The following is a 16,975-nucleotide window of genomic DNA, read 5'->3' as shown; positions in this document are numbered from 1 at the left end:
AATGGAAGGAGGCTATGCAAGTTGAATTAAATTCTCTTAGAAAGGGAAAGGTTTTTGGGGTTGTTATCCTCACACCTAGAGTAGTGAAACCATTAGGGTATAGATGGATCTTCATACGAAAAAGAAATGAGAAAGGCGAGATTATTAGATACAAGGCTAGGCTTGTGGCTCAAGGTTTCTATCAAAGACCTGGAATTGATTATGAGGAGACTTATTCACTGGTAATGAATGGAACCACTTTTAGATATTTAATAAGCTTGGCAGTCTCTAAAAACTTAGAGATGTGTCTTATGGATGTTTTTACAGCTTACATGTATGGATCACTTGATAATGATATCTATATGAAAGTCCCTGAAGGATTTAAAATTCCTGAAGCATTACGTGCAAAACCCAGAGAAATGTATTCTATAAAATTGCAAAGATCTTTCTATGGGTTAAAGCAATCTGGGTGCATGTGGTACAATCGCTTAAGCGATTATTTGACAAGTAAAGGTTATAAAAATAATACTATTTTTCCATGCGTATTTATTAAGAAAACAACATATGGGTATGTGATTATAACGGTCTACGTTGATGATCTAAACATCATTGGAATGAATAAAGAAATCCTAGAAGCAATTGAACTTTTAAAGAAAGAATTTGAAATGAAACATCTTGGTAAAACCAAATATTGTCTTGGTTTGCAGATTGAGCATATGCCTAACAGAATACTTGTACATCAATCAAATTATACACAAAGAGTCTTAAAACATTTCAATACGGCTAATGCCAATACTTTAAGCACCCCAAAATGGTTGTTAGATCATTAAATATTGACAAAGATCCATTTCGTCCTCGGGAAGAAAATGAAGAAGTTCTTGGTCCAGAAGTACCATATCTAAATGCAATTGGGGCTCTTATGTATCTTAACAATTCTACTATACCTGGCATTTCTCACTGTAAACTTGCTAGCAAGGTTCGGTTCATCCCCAACAAAAAGGCACTAGAATGGGATTAAGCATATTTTGCGATATCTTCGAGGAACTTCTGAATTAAGGGTTATTTTATCCTAATGATACAAAACATGGTTTGATTGGTTATGCAAATGAAGTCTATTTATCTAATCCTCGTAGATCTAGATCTCAAACTGGATACGTGTTCATGAATGGAGGAACCGCAATTTCCTTGCGCTCTCAAAAGCAAACACTCGTCGCTATGTCCTAAACTCATGCTGAAGCAATTGCATTAAATAAAGCTAGTAGAGAATGCACATGGTTAAGATCTATGTGACAACTCGTTTTGTCTTCATGTGGACTAGATAAAGACAATGATCTAACATTAATTTATGAAGATAACTTAACATGTGTCACTCAAATGAAAGAAGGATATATATATCAAGAGCGACAAGACAAAACACATACCTCCAAAGTTTTTTGAGTACATTTAAGATCTTATAAAAGTTCAAAAGGTTGAGATAGAATATGTTCAATCTAGCAATAATGTAACAGACCTCTTCACGAAAGCACTTCCTACTGTAATCTTCAGAAAACATGTACATGGCATTGGAATGTAACATGTGTATAACACGTAATGTAACAGATGTCTAAATAAGGGGTAATCAACTATATACTGCACTCTTTTTCCCTTCGTTAAAGTTTTTTCACACTGGGTTTCTTTAGCAAGATTTTTAATGAGGAAATACTTTGAGGTTGAACTCAGATTTGAAAAATGTCATCCAAGGGAGAGTGTTATAAAAGCCATAAAATCATTGAGTTAGACATAGCATGTGGATGAACATTTTTCACTCTTCAAATGGTTTCCATTAACCATTTAGTTACTATTTTGATGATGTAAGAATAGGGTGATATGTAGTATAAATACCCATAAAATATGAAAGAAAGAAACACACCATCTTGAATACAATCTTCTAAGTGTTCAAGAATTCTCTTAAACATTCCTTCTTTAATTTATAATGCTTTAGTTTAACTTCGTTAGTTTTAGTCTTAATTACATCAAATTTACAACAACAAATAAATAAATGTAATGTACGAGTATATTAGATTTGTCATACAATAAATAAATAAATAAAACAAAACTAGGATATGGAATGTTGAGTTGTATACTTGCATTTTAGTTTAGATATATTTTAACTAGTTGTGGGACTTATATATTATATGAGTTAATTAAAAAGAATATAAAAATCTAAATATTTGAGAACTTTGAATTTATAAGAAAATAAAAAATAATAAATTATTATAATGGAAATGTTTGTATCTTTTAAATTTAAAAAAATAAACAAAAAACTAATAAGCTTTTATTTTGAAAATTTTAAAATTAACAGTAATTTTATTAATAACATTAATATCCATTTATTACTATATTTATTGCAATTATTATATTAACATATTATGTGGAATTTAAAAAAAAAAATAGAAAACTTATAAAATGACATGTTAAAAAAAAAAATTTAAAACAACCACAAAATGACATTGAACAAATTAAATGAAAGTGTGACAAGTGGCAAAAAAAACATTCATATATTGGAGTAAGATGGATGTACCATAAAGTTCAACCATATATTCATCTAAAATCAAATTTGTCCTTGGTTTTAATTACATTGAATTAATTAGCTTTTAATTTCAATGTCGATAAGAACCATCTCGTATTAAAAAGGTGAATTTAAATTTTAACAATTTGTAGCTTTTTCTTATTTATATGTTTTCTGTCATTACAAAAGAAAATGTTTTAACATAATATTTTGTTTTTTTTTCTATTTGTTAACCAATTTCACAAATAAAGTTAACATGAAAAATAAACAAATTTTTAAATAGGTCAGTTACCTCTTTAACAAAATAAATGGTGAACAAAAAGAACAATGAACCCGATTTAAATAATAGGGATAAAGATCTATTTCTCATAGTTAATTTTACGTTTTCTTTCTTTGTTGTTTGCTATTTTTCTTAAAAACTATATTGTAATAAAGTCGCAAAAAGATTGTTTAACGTTTTATGGTCAAATTATGACTAGTGACAACTCATACATAACTAAAAAACCAAGATACTAATTAATGCTCTCTTGTTTTTATCTAAACAAACCATATGATCTCAAATAAATATATCAAAATTGTTTGTAAGTCCTTAAATTTGTACACCCAATATCTCCTTGTGGAATCTACAATTACCGAGACATGGCAAGAACTAAGGTAAAACTTGCTAGAATTCTTAATGAAAGCAAGAGACAAGCTACCCTCAAGAAACGGAAGGAAGCTTTGATCAAGAAGCTGCAAACGATCTGCATGGAGTGCAGGGCGGAATCATGCATGATGATTTGTGATGGTCCAAATGATCCAGGAACAAACGACTCAATGGTATGGCCATCAAGGCAAGAGGCTGCAACAATGATATCTAGATTCATGAGTTTACCTGAGCATCAAAGAAGCAAGAAGATAATCACTCATGAGAAGTTTCTTGAGAGTATATTGGTACGAGAGAACAACAAGCTACAAGCACTAAAGAGAAAGAATGACCAAATGGAGATCGAAGATATCTTGCACAAACTCCTAACTGAGTCGGCCTCTGTGAAATTAGAGAGTGAGAAACTGATTCAAACATATTTTTATATAGAAGATTTGATGCAAAAGATTGAAAGCAAAGAAATTTCTTCCCAAAATGTCGGTTTTCCTTGATGGTCCTTTGTATTGTCAAATCCTTAGTTTAGTGTCCCCGTCCGAATAAGCGAATAACCATTCCATGTCTCTCTTTCAGCCTTTATTGGAATTTCTAGTTGTATTGTTTTGTCTAAATGAAAAAAACTTAGTATTATTATTTTAAATAGTTTTTACATGGTATTTGTTATAATACTTGAAAGGAATATGGGGGTCTGCCTAATTTTAATATTTTTGATCAATTGTTTTGTAAAAACAACTAAACTCATTTTAATTTTGAATGTTTAAGATAATTATATACAAAAATTATCAAAATAAAATCTTATTATCTACCTTAATAAATAAAAATGTTTTTTTTTTGTCAAATGAGATATTCTCCTTTAGTTTGACCCATATCATTTTGTAGGATATATTTAAGTTTTTCTTTTTCCACTTGATATTTTCTTGTGTTTTCAATTTTCTTAAACTTAAAAGAAATTCTATATTTTATGCAAGTTCAATAACCATAAGAAACCATTGTACAACCACAAATTAGACAATAATATTTTCTTTCATAATTTAATAGTTATACATATCATAATGATCATTTACACAATAAGCTCTTCAAAACAAAAATGTTATGGAATACAATTATAAATAAAGAAAATAGTTTTCATAAACTATTATATATATATATATATATATATATATATATATATATATATATATATATATATATATATATATATATTGAAAGACTTGCTTTATTCATTGTATCCGTAATATTTATGTAAAACGATTACTTTAAAAAAATTACTTGATGTTTATAACTTTATATTCAATATTTTTTTAATAAACTCGTATAATATAAAAATCTTACACCTAGTGTTTATAATATTGAATTAGCAACCAAAAATATACATTTGTAGGAGAAAAAATTTCTACACAAATTTTTAACATGACAAATATTCGAAAACAGTTACTACAAAAATATTTTATTATTATTTATTTTTAACTTTTTGATATTGTACAAAATAAAAGAAAAAAAATAATAATATTAGCTTAGATCCCTTCAAATTGTTGGTGGTTTAATGAAATTCCTTACTAAGGGGATATATATACTTCAGTTATAATATTTTAAATATAAAAAAGGAAAAACTTTTATCATATATATATATATATATATATATATATATTCCATCAACACTCCATCATGTTGTAATTTTAAACGTGTTCACAAGATCTTTTACTGGTTATAAGAGTTCTTAGTTTTTTTTTAATATTTATTAAATAAGGTGAATTGTGGGTGTATATATATATATATATATATATATATATATATATATATATATATATATATATATATATATATAAAAGCACCAAATTGATTTGAAACTCCTTTGTTTTTTCATTTTCTTAAATGACTATTTTTTCTAAAGACTACATTGATTTGAAACTCTTTTGTCGTTTCAAATTCCCAAATGACTTTTCAAAATCTTCTAAGTAATTAATTTAGCATTAAGCACTACACATGCTATATAAACGCTTACATGTAAGCAGGAAATCATAAGAAAATGAAAAGAAAAAATTTGGATGTGTACAATTCTTTTAAAACGTATTAGCCGTGATAGAGTCCCTAAAAGAGCTCTACAAGTCAAGGTTGTGTATGAATCTATCATTTTTACTCATAGTTTGGTCGTGTTCTATTCTTTTTTTTTCTAGTAGTGGTGTGCAATTCGAGTTGTCGTTTACAATTTTCGAAGTTACATGTGAGAAGATCATCATTAGCCTATTTGTTTTTATCTCTTCGTTTTTGTTATGAATATATCAATATGCTTTGTTTTTTCTTAGATTTTTGTTTCTTTTTATATTTACATTTTTACATGTATAAGAGGTTGTTTGAACAACATATTGTAATTGATTAAAGCAATACATGTTAGGTATATTGCGATACTCCATAATTTGTATCATAAAAGCTTAATTTCAACTCCATCGTTATAGCAAGTTGTAATAATATTATATAAAGTGACCTAAAACGAGAAGTTTACAAGTTTCTCAAAGTTTATTTCATAATTAGTTTAATGTTATTAATATTTTTTTATCGTATACCTTAACAGACAGCAAACGTGCCATAATTAGTTTTTATATCAACTTCGTATAAATATAATTATATCAAAATTAATAATAACGATATGACTATTTTAATAGTGTGTATGTATGTATGTATGTATATATGTATGCATGTATGTGTGTTTGTGTTTATATATATATATATATATATATATATATATATATATATATATATATATATATATATATATACTTTTATTCTATGCAACACGATATATTTACTTAAAAATATTCATTTGAAAATATATATATATATATATATATATATATATATATATATATATATATTTCTATATATATATATATATTTCTATTCTCTGCAATGTGAGAATTTTACTTAAATGAAATTCATTTGAAATTCTCCCAACAACAAAAGAGTTTTCTAATTTTTGTATACTTATGATATAAATATAAAGTTGTTAATCACTACAACTTAAAAGTTTTTGTAACTTATAGTTAATAATTGATAGTGACTTTTTATTTTTCTCTCATTTATATACATTATATTCGTATTAGTATTATACAAATAAGTTTTCTCACAAACAATCATGGGTTTAAAGATATTTGTGATTAAAATATGAAGAGTTAACAAAAATTCTTTTCTGCATCATGGTTATTATTCTATGGATTTTTTTTTGGAACAATAAGTATTATATATATATATATATATATATATATATATATATATATATATATATATATATATGTGTGTGTGTGTGTGTGTGTGTGTTCTATATATTTTTTGTATGGTTTATCAGTGTTTAATAAGGTTTTTTTTGTTACAAATGTTATAATAGATATTATAGTGTTTTTATGTTATTAACAGTTGTATTGTTTATGGTTTTCCTATATTTGTTATTCATTAAATACATAAATGAACATACAATTTACAAACCTTAAAATTGTCAACAAAATCATCAAATATTTAGTTTTTTATACTACTTGTTATTCTTTATATATAAATCAATATATGTTTTATATACATTTATTAACATTGTTTTTTCACTTATAAATATTAAATCACAATTTACAAAATTAGTAGAATGATTAAATAATTATGTGGATATGTGCGTTTGTCGTTAAAAATACTTTATAAATATATTCTTGCACAAATCATTTTTCCTTGAACCTAATTAATTCGAAACTCCCAAGACGACTCAACTTATACAATTTAATTTATGATTAAGTGAAATATTATGATTTGTAATCCCAAAACTCTTCAAATCATGCTATTTAATTGATGGGTTAAATGAAGTATTTAGCACATATAAGAATTTGTAGATTACATATTGCATGTATGTCAACACAAATTGATAAATTATATTTATAGGGTTTGAATGAGTTATATAAGTGACTCCATGGATGTAAAAAAGCAATTATAATTTTTCCAATATAAATTCATGTAAACTCAAATTGGGTTCATCTAAAGTTTTAGATATTAACCAAGGTTTAAATTTAAGTATGTTTGTAAAGGTATATTTGAAATCATTTTTTAAGTTTATGTGTTATGCATTTTTTTATAATCACGAGATGTGTGACTGATAATTACTTCTTATGAGCTTTTGGTAGATCAACCTTCAAGCTATTTATCAGTTAGAGCAATTAACTTCGTTAAAATGTATGTATCTTTATGTTGTCTCTTTTTTTATTTGAAGAAAATATATTTTATGTGCAAGAGAACATTATTGAACATGTATTTTATGCTATTATAAGTTATGTATTATGTTATTTTCTATTGCTTATTTTGTTGTAAATAACATGGATGTAATCTTTTATAATTGATTTTGATAAAAAGAGTTTACAATTATTATTCCAAATTGTTGATGATAATAACGAATTAAAACAAATGATTTTTAATATGATATGGTTTTTATTATTGAAAACCATTGATTATGTTTGTTATAAAAATTAATATATTATGTTCTACCAAAACTTATATGAATGTATCTATTTTAAATGTTTTTATAGTATTAAAATAAGTTATTATCTTATTTTATTTGTCAATTTCCTTTTTTCTTATTTGTTCTGTATCGTAAAGAAAAGTAAAATAAATAAAATATTAATATTTTTATAACAAAATATAATTGATAAAAATATAACCCACTCTTAACACACACACACACACACACACATATATATATATATATATATATATATATATATATATATATAAGATTGATCACAGTACATATCAATTAATACAGTTTTCAAATTCAAAATCACCATTTTATTTAGACTGTTCATTCTCTTCAGATATTTTATAACTTTAAGGACAAAATAAAAGTACAATATATAAGTACAGTAATTTTTTAAATATAATAATGAAAATATTTCAAATAAGTAGTTTTAATTAAGTAAAAAAAATAATAATTATTTAAAATCACATAATCTTGAAGAATAAGTTATATTATATTAAAAGTTATTGTTATTTGAAATGATAATAATAATAATAATAATAATAATAATAATAATAATAATAATAATAATAATAATAATAATAATAATAATAATAACAACTAGAAAGGTGTCCCCCCCTTCGGGGGGTGTTGGAAGGTGTCACTTTTGAATGGTAGGCACACTAAAGTACATTGTTATTCTCTGCAATTCGCCTGTACATTTCTATTTCTTAACCTGTACATTGCTATTTCTTAATTTGATTACTATAAATGAAAGAGGTTTTCAAAGAATATTGGTTCTAACAGTTTTGATTTAAGAAATTTTTGAAAGCTTGTACTTTGACATGAAAAGCATCCAGAATTGGTTTTCATTCCTCCACTTGTTCCCCTGTTCATGTAAACTCCCATCTTTTTTGTTTCTAATGATAGCTCTATCAGGACTCAGTTGTTGATGGTGATGCCCGTACTTCCTCGCTTTTCCCTCCTTCACCAAGTCAAAACTAACGATGCAGTTCCAAATTAGTCGAGAAAATCTCCTCAAGTGACAACATATAACTTTTGTGCAGTTTCAAACGAATCCAACATGTAAATAATAATCTCATGCTTCCACTTCGTCAAGATTTGCAAAAAAAAATGGAACAACAGATACACACGAACAAAAAAAATCAGTAAAGATATATGGATCAATGATATTTCTATAATTTACCTCAACGGTGTTAAAGTAATTTACCATATAGTAATAGAGTTTTACAATCAATTATAACATATTCAAGCTTCTCTTTATTTCCACTCTCTACCTGAATGGAATCACCTCATAATTTTCTTTGGCATACGATAGTTTAAATGTCATTTGAAGTTTTAAAATCTTGTTTCAAATAGAAAGACATAAATTGAAGTTATATCAACTTAACTGAAAAGTTGGAATGCTTTCAACATTGTACACAAATATGAAACATCATGCAGAAACAACAAATCAGATGTTAAGTTATTCAAAATAAGTAAAGGTAATATGTCCCACATATATAAATAAAAAGAGCTAGTAAAAAAACTTACCTTGTAATATGAAGTAAAAAACAATTCAAAATTATGAATAAATGCCAAGGAAAAGATGGAATTTAAAAGTAAAAAATCAGCCCATTAAAGAAAATTGTATATGTAACTATACCATGAATTTTTGATGTTGAAACTTGAAAGCCCTTATATTATTTACCAAAAGTTAATTAAATAAAGATTTTTTAGGTAAAAAGTAAGTGTAAAGAACACAAAAAACACTAAAATCATAGATTCAACATATGTTTTAATAAACTAAGAATCAAACTAACAAAATATTGAATGCCAATTGAGAATTAAGAAGGAAAAAAAAAAAAGAAAAAAAAAACCGATTTTCTTTGGGCTCCCTTTTTTGTTGCTTGGTAGTCTGAGAAGGAAAACAAAAAAAATTACTCCAGGTGTAGTATGGACGGATTCCATTGACCGGGTGGGTTGTTTGAGGGGATAACACATAGTTTTCCACCAAGAAAAAAAAATATTATAAAAAAAAAACAAAAAAACAAAAAGTAAACACAATAAAGGAAAAAAAAAACACCAGTCAGAAGGTATAAGTGTTCACAAGGGGGGTTATCTTTTATTTTAGGGACATCAAAATGAATGTTTTTTTTTGTATATAAATAACCAACAATAAACATTAAAAATAGGGTAAATTGCAGAAAATAGCAGCATACTTTACTCTTTTTATGGGTATTATACTTTAATTTGTTAAGTTTTAACCATTTAATAGCAATCTAAACAGTAATATTATTCTTGGCTACATGATAGAGTTAATTTTAGTTTAAGTCCATGTGCTATATCACAATTTGGACATGGAACAAAAATTTGAATTTTTTTGTACCTAAATCATTTTGTGGTCATCCACTCTTTTTCCTGTGGGCCCTTATGCAATAGACAGTTATCCCCCCTCCCCCCTCATGAGTAAAGTTAAGAAAAAAAATGTGATCAGCCTTCACCTAATCTTGCAGCTCCCTGTTTTCTGCTCCAACAAACATATACATACCTGATGACAACTTCTCCTTGATACTATTATAGACAGTCATGCATGATCTGTTTCAAACAAATTACAAAAGCTAAAATTATATAACTGATAGTATCAGATTAAAAGAATATCTTTACTACATACATGTTTACATTTTAAAAGATTAACATTTTACTTACCTTGCCAAGGACGGTTCTAAGGGGTTCCCGGTGTGGCACCGGCAACCCCTAACTTTTCTAGCAGCAGTAAATTTTTTTTCGATTTTTTAGTTTTTTCTATCTGTTTTTTATGTATCGGCAACACCTACCATGTATTTCTGCGTCCGTCCCTGTACCTTGCATTTAGAAAATTGGGATGACTTCAGCTGCAAAAAAGAAGATAGAACTACATAGAACCTGAACGTAGTCAAAATGACAGATATACCCTTGTTGGGCATCATCACATATAAGGCATCAAACCCCCATAACAGATCATTTAATTTAAAGAAATTGAAATGTGTTACCTAATGGATTAATGAACTTGCAAAATATCTTAAAGATATTAAAAGCGGGTTAAATAGAGTAAAAACATGATATTGAATCTTTTTATTTACATATTAGTAAAAAAAATATAATATTTTCCATTTCACCCACAATCGTTTTTTTTTCTTTAAAATGATTGCAATTTTTGATCGATTTTTTAAAATTAAGACAATTTTCTAATATACATAAATTTTATTTTTCCATTTCACCACAAATTAGTAAAAAAAAAAAGATCATTTTAACAAAAAAAAAAAGTTTGAAAGAGTAAATATATGATCTTGAACCAAGCCCTTCAAAAAGACCGCAACATTTTTTGTCACATGTCAAATATTACAAAAAAAATCATCATTTCTTCATTTTACAACAAATTCATAAGAAAATATAAAGATTTTTATGTTGAAAGTTTCTTATTTGTTTGCAAATAATCAATAATAGAAAAGTAAATGTAGTACATGTGAGCAACAACAAATCGAACAAAAAATAGCGACCATGAAGGGTACTTCTCTCTACAACTCTATCTCCATATACCCCACCTTTATGCAAAAAAAAAAACAAAAAAAAAAAAACAAAAGAAGTACATACAAAGGAACAAAAATACAACAATAAAAAAAGATTAGTAATAAATGTTGATTCAAAAACATCTTTTGACTATTTTTTTCATAAACTTTTCTCTACAACTCTATCTCCATATTAGGACTGTTCACTATTCGGATAAAACCGAAGTATCCAATTGGACAATTTGGATTGGACTATTTGTTTTGGATATTCGGATTTTTGGATTGGTTTTCAACAAAACCGAATTATTATTTTGGATTTCGGATTGGTTTTGGTTTATAAAATAAGAACCGAATAGTCCAAAAAAACCGAATAAACATTTATTATTTATCAATTTATAATACATATATCTATAGTTTTTTATTAATTTTGTAATTTATTTTTTCAAATAGGAACTTTTCACCCGATAAAAAAACATTAATATGCATTTTCACTGAAAAGTTTTCTATCTATAAAATATTTATCTATAATATATTTTCTTATTAGTTATTTATAAATTTCAAATCACAACTAAGTAATTTGCTTTTGCTTCTTGTGTAAAGTTTAGTAATATCATAATAAATTATCGTCTTAAAATGTTTCAGTTTTTGAAAATCGAATTATAAAAACCGATCCAACCGAATTGTAATTGGATCAGATCGGATCGGATTTAAATTTAGTTTGGACTATTCGGATTCATGTTTTGAAAACCGAAATCAATTTGGATTCACTTGTTTGGATCGGATCAAACCGATCCATCCAAACGAACACCCCTACTCCATATACCCCACCTTTATGCAAAAAAAAAAAAAAAAAAAAAAAAAAAAAAAAAAGTTCATACAAAGGAACAAAAATTCAACAATAAAAAAAAGGTTAGTAACAAACGTCCATTCAAAAACATTTGTTGACTATTCTTTCATAAATGGTAGAACCTAAAACAACAAACACCAACCATGTTCAAGAATGAGTTTATATAATAATCAAATACAACTTTCAATACTTTCATCATATTCTTTAAAAGAACCAACAATAAGAAACAATAAATCACAAGATAACTTACTTTTGGCACCAATGTGTGGTCCACCGTTTCCATTCCCTAAATTTAAAAGAAATGTAATTATAAAGTTTTTTCTTTACAAATCATTAAATGAAAATAATGGATTGATGGATGAAGTTAATAATTTATACCCACGCTCCTCGTGGGGCAGAGGTTGTTGTTTTAGTTTGAGGTTGGTAAGACAAAGCGATTTTACAAATTTACCCCTCATCTTCCCTACAATTGTACTATCACGTATTCCCACTTGCATTAGGTCGAAGAAGTTAATATACCTGCAAAGTTTGAAAATATGTTAATTTGAAAGTACAATGATATACTTTTTGTTGATATTAATTATAATTCTATATAAGTCACTTCCAAATCCAGACTTTTTTGCAGGAGAGTTTAGTATATTACAGAGCATAGTGATGATCAAAATTTCCATTTAGTTATAAAATCAATGGCAGGTGAAACCCAAAAGTAAGTAAAAAGTTGATCTTAACTTGACATTCAATGTTAGATTTCATCATGTGATGAATTCCCAACTTTTCTTTTTCTTGCCTAAATAAAATTAAAAAAACATCAACATATATAAAAAATGAGTAAAACAATGAAGGTAATAGAAAAAAATGAGAGTTCATTCAAATGAAGTGGACCGTATTCAATATGATGTGGTATATCTTTAATTCTTGGACCAATTGCCACTGTAATAGTTACTCAAAAAAAACACCAAAACTTTCACTGCAATAGTTACTCAAAAAAGACTTTAACTTTTATTCAAATTTCATTTCAATATTACATGTTTGCATAATATATTGGTGAACATAACATATCTTAATTGGTTTCATTGAGGCAATCCATCGAACAACTGTTGTGCATTTTGAAGATCAGACATCTGCTATTACTTACCTTTTTCCAGCCTACAAACCACATAATTTAAACCAATAATGATAAAAAAAAAAAGTATTATGGTATAAGATGTAATTAGATTTAGGAACGCTGCTTTTTTACCTCATGGCAAGAAGAATTGAAATCTAATGGGGATGGAATTGATTTTCATCAACTGAAGACAAACCTTTAAGCCATCGATTTCTGGACGTCCTCACGCAGCATCGTGTTGAGACGTATGACCACCGTGGATGACCCAGAAGCCTTAAATCCATCAGACCCAATAATCGCATATGGGTTTTCATAGATTCTATTCGACGACGATGGTGGTACGTAGCAGTGAAGGGAGGTCGATGGTGCTGCGTTGCATATAAATTGATGGTGGTGGTGAGTTGCATCATAGAAGGCGGCGGTGGAACGCATATTCGAGCAATAGCAGAGGGTTTTGGAGAACCTTCTTCGTTAGCAAGAATCAAACAAAATGAGGGTAGAGTAGAGCTTCATCGCAAGAAAAATAAAATAAATTGAATAAATTAACCTGCAATTTTGGTCAAAGATCGATTTCTATAGGGGGGTAGAGTAGGGCTGATTTCTCGATCTTTTTCTCACCAGTGTCGATGTGTTATCTTCATCCTAGATGCTTCAATAAAACCCCAAAATTGAATGACTGAGTCATCAATTTAACCTCAATTCTTAATCGGTAGAAGAAAGCTTTGAAAGAGGGTGGCGTTAGTGGTGGTGACGGTGTTGAGATAAGGTGGTGAAGAGAAAAGGTGGAGGAGTAAGGTTTTCTTGGAAGAGTGGTTGTTGATTATCATCTACTGAGAGAGGGTTAACAAAAGATCGAGACGAAGGCGGTCGGTCTGCGCTGTTGGATGAAAGAAAGTAGGGGCGGTGACCATGTACACAAATCTGAACCTCATTGGATGAGAAAGCGGTGGGTGCAGTAAAGTTAGATCATAACAACACGTGTATATAAATAACAATAAAAATGACATAAACTACCCCCAAAAGAAAGGAGACACAATTGCAACCACATTCATAATGAAGGGACCATTTCTACTGGACATTTTTAATGAATATATATTAATAATTGAGGGACCATTTATGTCAATCCCTTAACCACTTTACTGTAGCTAAGGGTAGACTATATATATATATATATATATATATATATATATATATATATATATATATATATATATATATAGAATCAAGATCAAATAAGAAGGAAATTTTTGGTAGGAAGGTAAGAAATTTTTTTTCTACATATTTTTTTCGCGAACAAACAAAATGAATCATTAGATGATTCATTTGTAAGATGATTCACAAGAAAAAAATCTCAAAAAAACATCTCGATGATTCATTTATACAGTGATTTTGTTGTTATTCACTAAAATTGTCATAAAAGTGAATTTTTTCTTAATTTACTTAAAAATGAATCATAAATATGTTTTTTTCGGAATTTTTTCTTGTGAATCATCTTACAAATGAATCATCTAGTGATTCATTTATTTTATTCGTCAAAAAAATATGTAGAAAAAAAACTTCTTACCTTCCTACCAAAAAAAAATTCTTACCGGATCTATATCCTATATATATATATATATATATATATATATATATATATATATATATATATATATATATATATATATATATATATATATATATAAAATAAGTTTTGTTTGATGTAAATGTTATAGTAGATGTTGTATTTTTATTTTACTAAAATGTATAGTGTTTTTCCATACTATATGTTATTTATTTTATATACAAATCGACATACGTTATATATATAATTTTCATACCTTAAAACGTTCTATAAAATCATCAAACGTTGTAGTATTTATTTTTTCACACTACTTTGTATTTGTTATATATAGAAATCAATATATGTTTGATATATAATTTCCATAACATAAAAGGATCTATAAAATTATGAATTAATAATGAAAATAACTAATGAGATAATTTTATTAGAATTAATAAAACTAATATGTTAACTATAGAGTTTGTGTTACTACTGACATTGGTTTTTCATCTATAAATATTAAATCACAATTTGTCAAATTTTATTATTTTAATTAAATAGTTATATTCACACGCAACGCATAAAAATTCAACTAGTGTGTGTGTGTGTGTATATATATATATATATATATATATATATATATATATATATAGAGAGAGAGAGAGAGAGAGAGAGAGAGATTCATTTGAAACCATGTTAATTTTATGAGACATAAGGACGTGATTCCAACCATTCATCTTGGAGATCAAAAAATAAAAAAATATATCTAAAAGGCAAAATAAAAGGAAAAATCTAAAAATTCTTGTTTTAATTATTATTTTTGTTATTTTATTTACCCAAAAAAATATAAAACAAATAATAAATAAAAAGAATTACCGTTTGTTTTAAATATACGTGATATATTCTAATATAATATTACACAGTATACATTCAAATAAATTTTTTAGAATGTTTTAATACTTTAGTATTCTACTAAAATTGTTACAATTTGTAGAATATTATAATATTCTATTAAAATTGTTTGAATATTTGTAGTCTAATATTCTCATAGAATATGTGAATATTCTAATAGAATATGTGAATATTCTAATAGTTTTATTGTAAATTTTATACTAGAATATTCTATTAGAATATTTCACAGGTATTTCAAAAAAACTGTAATTTTTTTTTTTGAAAATATAAAAGACAAAAATAATATAATTTTTTTTTAATTTCAATTATTTTGTATTTTAATTTTTTTTTTATTTTCAAACTGAGTGGATATGATTGCATTCCCATATCTCACAAAATATAGTGATCTCAAATGAACATATATATATATATATATATATATATATATATATATATATATACACACACACACACACACACACACCTTAATAAGCATTTAGCCTCAAATGCTAAATTTTAAGAGGTACACCCCTTAAAACATCATTTACAACAACTTTATGCATAGAAGTTATTTGGTCGGCCATTGAAAAAGTCAAAGACCTCTTATTAAAGAGGAAGAGTTTTGACCTGGCTCATTCCCTTATCTCCCTATATGTCGCAGTTTATGTTCATTGTTCATATAAAATTGAAGACACATTCGAATAAAAGTTCTCCTGAGTCCCTCATCACATTGATTTGGCATGGGTCTCTCCAAAAACCGTAGCCATCAACCTTTACCTCCAATGATTACATCCCCTTGAAAAAACAGTTTTAGCTTCTTACTACTTCTTCGTTCGCGGTTGTACCTCAACCATCTCCACCACTACTGTTCACCACTGTCTGCTTCATCTCCATCATCCACCAATATATCCATCTCTTTAAGTTTGCTTTTCATCTTTATTGTATATGATTGTACCTTGCTTTCCTCCACATCTTGCCTCTTCACTGTTGTGCTTACCAAATATCACATTCTTCTTCTTTACCACCTCTAAGAGTCACCACCATCGTCACACCACACAACTAACATAAAGCCACATAACTGAAACACCAGAGACCGGTCACCGCCTACAGAACCCTATGCTCACAATCATATCATCAGAAATAAAGTTCAATACATTCCCTTCCCCCCCCCCCCCCCCAAACAAGGTTTTCTTCACTTTTTTTGCAGGTTTATTTGAATTTTGTGGGTTTCTTTTGTAAATACGGGAACCTTTTAATACTCTTCCCTTTTTCCTTCTGACAGTTCTTATTTAACCCCTATTTATCTTTCTAAAAAACCATCAACCCTACTATTTACTGTCACCGCTAAAGCTTGAAGCCGAAGAGCTCATTCCACGATGAAGTTTATTTGTTTG

The 16,975-nt window shown here is 27.2% G+C and overlaps 1 protein-coding gene across 1 annotated transcript; it reads left to right on the top strand.

The window, feature by feature from the left end:
• Nucleotides 1–3,166: 3,166 nt before the first annotated feature.
• On the top strand, nucleotides 3,167–3,664 carry LOC145030503 (agamous-like MADS-box protein AGL80). The gene has a single exon (XM_078978860.1). It carries the CDS (start codon nucleotides 3,167–3,169, stop codon nucleotides 3,662–3,664), a length of 498 nt encoding a protein of 165 aa, XP_078834986.1.
• Nucleotides 3,665–16,975: the final 13,311 nt, after the last annotated feature.

This window comes from Lactuca saligna, chromosome 2 (assembly GCF_052625555.1).
Source record: "Lactuca saligna cultivar CGN05327 chromosome 2, ASM5262555v1, whole genome shotgun sequence".
Taxonomy (NCBI): Eukaryota; Viridiplantae; Streptophyta; class Magnoliopsida; order Asterales; family Asteraceae; genus Lactuca; species Lactuca saligna.
Note: the sequence above shows the minus strand (reverse complement) of the source record. Positions and strands in the feature narration are given on the sequence as shown.

Bases quoted from the DNA above. Each gene is read 5' to 3' on its own strand.
- LOC145030503 (XM_078978860.1), top strand. From the start codon at position 3,167: ATGGCAAGAACTAAGGTAAAACTTGCTAGAATTCTTAATGAAAGCAAG.